Source organism: Ziziphus jujuba, chromosome 2 (genome assembly GCF_031755915.1).
Source record: "Ziziphus jujuba cultivar Dongzao chromosome 2, ASM3175591v1".
NCBI classification, from domain to species: domain Eukaryota; kingdom Viridiplantae; phylum Streptophyta; class Magnoliopsida; order Rosales; family Rhamnaceae; genus Ziziphus; species Ziziphus jujuba.
This window is the reverse complement of record NC_083380.1, coordinates 4,094,543-4,099,643: the sequence shown is the minus strand read 5'-3', so window position 1 is coordinate 4,099,643 and position 5,101 is coordinate 4,094,543. Positions and strand designations below refer to the sequence as shown.

Here is a 5,101-nt window from a genome sequence, read left to right as displayed (position 1 = left end):
GCAGAATTGGTACATACTCTTTGAGTCAAACGCATATGTAATAAGAAACACATACTTTAACATTAATTTCCATTGTAGTATATGGGGAATTAATGGTTCCTTGGTTGCTGTATTTCTTTTTCATTGAGCATATTTCAAGCAATAAATGATTTTACTATTATTTGTAAAATCCAACTGAGTCTTCATTCGAAATCGTCTGACCAGATGTCCTTCAGATGATATGTTTGTTTTTTATTTATTTATTTATTTATCTATTTAATTGTATGTAGTTTTATTAATTTAATTGTTAGTTAATGTTAATTAAAATTTGTTTGATATTTTAATTAATTACTATTTAAAAAATAAATAAAAATATTAAATTGATCTCAATTTTATTTTATTTTTTTTAATTTTTAAGATTTTCAAAAAATTTTAACTGTTATTAATTAAAATTAATAAATATTTGAAACAAACAAAACAGAACCACACCAAAAATAAAAATAAAAAATAAAAAAAATAAAACCCACATATGGCTCCCATCTCCCTGAAAGTTGAGAATATGGACTCCCGCAAGCATTATAGAGTTTTTACAAGTCAAGATACTGAATGATTGAGCCTCTCTTATAGACAATCTTGGTACTTGCACACTTTAAATGAAATAAATAAATAAATAAATAAAGAAGTTGTAATTTAATGTGTAATTAAAAATTAAATAGTCAATATGAATAGACCCTCCTTTTTTTTTTTTTTCTTTTTTAACTTATCTTTTGAATTTACTAATATACAATATTAATAATGAGTCTCTGTGGCCAATGTGAGACTTACGTACGCTAAATCCATCCAAAATCCAAAACTCCAAATATGAGTGGTTAAATCGAGAATACAATGTTTTAATTCCAAATTTAATAATTAATTTGTCTCATTTTCCAGGTATGGATATCCCATTTTCCACGTGAGTTGGGAATACCACACTTTTAGAAGTATTGTGGAACGTGGTTCACAAGTTGAGACGTTGAATAATTGAGCCTCTCTTATATGCAACCTCCACACAAATTCTATCTTTGAAAAACATATATTCTAGGTGAGTCGACAAATCTTGCCAAATTGAACGGAAAGATGTTTGCAAAAATGTCTTTCTCACCTGGATATGGAGAAGATAATGCCAGTGGTGAGCCCGAAAATTTTTTTAAAGGGCACATCGTTACAAAATTAAGCCTTAAATTGTTTTTTAATACGTGTTTTGAAATATATATATATATAGATAAAAATGCAAGTCTAACCAATTAGTTCTCAGTTAATAAAAAAAAAATAAAAAAAAAAAGAGAAGAAGAAAAGTCTAACCAAATAGTATGTTTACTAAAACAAATTTTTTCTTTGAATATATGTATGTAGATATATGAATAAAGAGATAGAAGGCAAACAAAATCTTTTTTGAACATTAACTTCTAATGATTATGAAATAAATGTTTTATTAATTTAAAAGATCTGGCCATGAATGTTCCAAAGTTAACATATATTTTAAATAATAAAATTAATCACAAAAATAAATGGAAAATAATAAAAGAACTTGGCTACTAAAATCAAAAGTTTACATAAATTTCTATTTCTATGTACAATAAACCAAAAATAATTAAATAAATATTATATTGTTCAAAAAGTATATTTCTAGTTTCGATTATAAATTTATTTTTCTATTACTACTTTTTATTTATTTATTATTATTGATATAAAGCACGATGTAACTAAAACATTGGTAATAAGTATTACAACTATAATATAATTTCAGATAAACATAGGAAAAATAATTTCAGATATAAAACATCGTTGGCAACGTGAAGCTTTTGCATTGTCAAATCATTATCTAAATCCTTGAGTTGTCTTCAAACACTGAGCTAATAACCGAGTTTCCCAAAGGTACCTTAATATTAGAGGTTTAAAAAGGAAGAGATCATTGACAGTTGAACGTACAATAAGTCTAATTGGGATTGTTTAATATTCTATATATAGTTCTGACATAGAACTTATTTTATATATATATATATAAAAGAAATTCTATAATGAGAATGGTCCGTATGAGGATCGCAGTATTAGTAACGGTTTCTTATAGTATTGACGATGGTTTTTTAAAAAATTGTCGCAAATACTATAAAAAACCGTCACCACTATTATGATCCGTATGAGTACCATCTGTATCATAGATGAACTGTATATATATATATATATAAGTTTAAATGCTATCGTTGAAAGGTACATTATGCAACATGGAGTAAAATTTATCATATAATATGTTAAGGAATTTATGTTTATATAATATGTTTGAGTTAGGTTATCATTAAAACCAAACTATATATATATAGATATATATATGTATATATAAAATAATATTTTGTTCATAATAACCATCCCAGTGACAATTCAATACCGACAATTATGTTTGGCAAGCCGCAAGTAGAGTCTATGAAGCTACATGGCACTGGGGATGTAGTAAGAGAAAGAAGGGTCAAAGGGCGATGAGGGTCAAAGCCAGAAAATCTTTTATTGAAAAATATTAAATGATCCTTCAAACTTGGCCATAGAATCAGATATTGTGCCGTGACTAGATGTAGAGTTTCTTGTCTGTGGGCAGGCTTAGTTACTGAAATTTAATCCCACTTTTAGACTCAGCTAAAAAATATGGAAAAAGTGTCCCTCTCAATTCCTATATCTCTTCAAATTAAAAATACTAAAATAGTAAGATGAGACAAACATAAAGGAAGAATTAGAAAAACAAAAATATTGTAATTAATTTCAATGAATATATATAACTGTTAATCAAGTACAGAGTAAACACATCCAATTATTGATCCCCTGTTTCAACCTTGATGGTAAGTTGCACACACAAACACATTACAGAGCTAGTTGCGTTTAAGTTTAGATAAGTTAGCAAATCTTAAGAAATTGAGCAAGCTTGTGATACAGAGATCTGGAAAAGGTCATAGTCCGGGAATAAGTGGCTGAAATAGTCCCAAAGTGAATACCGACAAAATGCTCTGCATTTCTTTTATATGGGTAATATAGATATTTAATAGGAAATGATTAAAATACAAATTTAAAAGCAGTAACACAAGTACGTTAGATATATGCCTTCATCATTTATATAATATATATATATATATATATAGTCAATCTTTTATAAGATCGACCTTTTATTATATATATTGAACACTGATTAATTTATGTTTGTGTGGTCAAGCACCGCAAAAGGCCTTTATCGGATTATTTAACTTCACTGCTTCATCGGAACTAATGTAAAAGCGAATATACCCACGACTATCAAATGGCTTATAGAGCAATGGATGTTTATCATCCACCAGTTCTTCAGGTACTTGTATAACCCCATTGTTGAAAGTAAACAGCCCCATTGAGTATCTTTCTCCGTTTCCTGCTGATACCTTCACTCTATGGTAGCAGGCTTTTATTCTGTCATTGCTCCATACCTAAATTAATAAGCCAAACAAACCAATTAATTATATATGTCAAATAAATTAATTAATCGAAATCAGCATATATGTAATCATCCATCTCTCTTTATCTTCCATTTTAATATAATTTCACATATATATAATTTTCAGAGGAACAAATATTTATGTACTTAATGAGGTTCCTATTAACACTAACAGACACATTCAATTGCTTATAAATGCGCTTGCAAGCTGTTTCTGGACTTCGTTTTAGCATCTATTCCTGCATAAGAGAGTTTTCATTTTTCCAAATATACATACATACATATATATATATGTATAATAGGGAAGTGTCTACATATACATATATATATATATATAGAGAGAGAGAGAGAGAGAGAGCGCACCTGCATTCCTTGGCCAGCAAAGATCAGAAAGTGTGAAGGTTGGGGTTCAACGCTAATCCAGGTGCCATCCTTTGCTTGTACCTCCAAACCACCAATATCATACTGATGAACTATAGTTGCAAAGTTTATGTCTGTATGTGCTGCGAACCTTATAGTCGTGGTTTCGGTGTCTTGAGGTTGTTTGTATTTGAGGAATCTAAGAAGGTGGCTGTTGGAAGCAGCAAGGGAGGGAAAGTGCTTTCTTAACCCATAGCTTTCAAACAGCATCTCCACTGTCAATTCATTCAAAGCTCCTAGTAACTTGGCATAAGAATCAACAACCTCACTGCACACAATCAATTAAGGAAATTATTCGGACAAAGTTTAATTGATTTTAAAAAGGTACATGATCATAACCCCCCAAAAAAAAAATAATAATAAACCATTAATTACTTACCAGAATTGGTCCTTTCCATCAGGCCACATGAGATTCATGAACTTGTGAACTTCTTCAAGCACTGTTGCTTTGTCAATGGCCGTGCTTTCGTAGAGTGGCATATACTTGGTTGGACCGATATAACCACGATAAGGTTCATCACTAGTATTTTGCTTTTTGGTTTCTACTGGAAGCTCAAACAGATCTTTGGATTGGCTAAATAATTTTGTGGAAAGTTGTGGAGAAAGTTGATCATATTTTGCCACGAAACAACCATATTCCTCTAATGCATGCCTAATTTGGTTGCACGTGGGAAGCCAAGAAGCTGAACCAGGCTTCAAGTCCTCTAAAGACAGGTCTATGACAGGAATTTGAGGAGGCTGGTGTGTTTGGGAACCCATTATTTACTTCTTCACAAAATTACTTTCTAAGTGAATCAATAAATATGAATTCGCTTTGAACTTGTATTATGATCATGTCATTTAGGAAAGAATTTATAAGATTTCTTTGTAACAATGTGTTACTGTTCTTGGACCGAAAGTCAATTACTATGAGCGGATGCCAAATGTTGAATAAAAATAAAAACCTATTACAGAATTGGTACGTACTCTGTGAGTCAAACGCAAATGTAATAAGAAACATATTTTTGACATTAATTTACCTTCCGAATCCATTGCAGTATATTGGGATATATGGCTCGTTGGTTGGCGTATCCCCTTAGCATATTTCAAGCAATAAATGGTTCTACTATTATTTCTAAAATCCATCCGTGTGCTAGTTCGAAATTTTTGACTAGATCTCGTTTGGGTCCCACCTGAAAAGATGTACTCATGCAAGTGTTCTAGATTTTTACTAGTCAA

At 30.2% G+C, this 5,101-nt stretch overlaps 1 protein-coding gene across 1 annotated transcript; it reads right to left on the bottom strand.

The window, feature by feature from the left end:
* Positions 1–2,752: 2,752 nt before the first annotated feature.
* Positions 2,753–4,722, bottom strand: LOC132800427 (probable inactive 2-oxoglutarate-dependent dioxygenase AOP2). The gene is made up of 3 exons (XM_060814021.1): positions 4,263–4,722; positions 3,827–4,151; positions 2,753–3,455 (listed from the first exon to the last, which is right to left on the bottom strand). The coding sequence occupies exons 1-3, from the start codon at positions 4,640–4,642 to the stop codon at positions 3,207–3,209; spliced, it is 954 nt and encodes a 317-aa protein (XP_060670004.1). The 5' UTR covers positions 4,643–4,722; the 3' UTR covers positions 2,753–3,206.
* Between the last annotated feature and the right edge of the window lie 379 nt (positions 4,723–5,101).

Excerpts from the sequence above, each read along its gene's own strand:
- LOC132800427 (XM_060814021.1), bottom strand. The coding sequence starts at position 4,642 with ATGGGTTCCCAAACACACCAGCCTCCTCAAATTCCTGTCATAGACCTG. Across the intron at positions 4,152-4,262 it reads GATGGAAAGGACCAATTCTG|TGAGGTTGTTGATTCTTATG; the intron begins GTAAGTAATTAA and ends GATTGTGTGCAG. Across the intron at positions 3,456-3,826 it reads TTGCTGGCCAAGGAATGCAG|GTATGGAGCAATGACAGAAT; the intron begins GTGCGCTCTCTC and ends TTATTAATTTAG.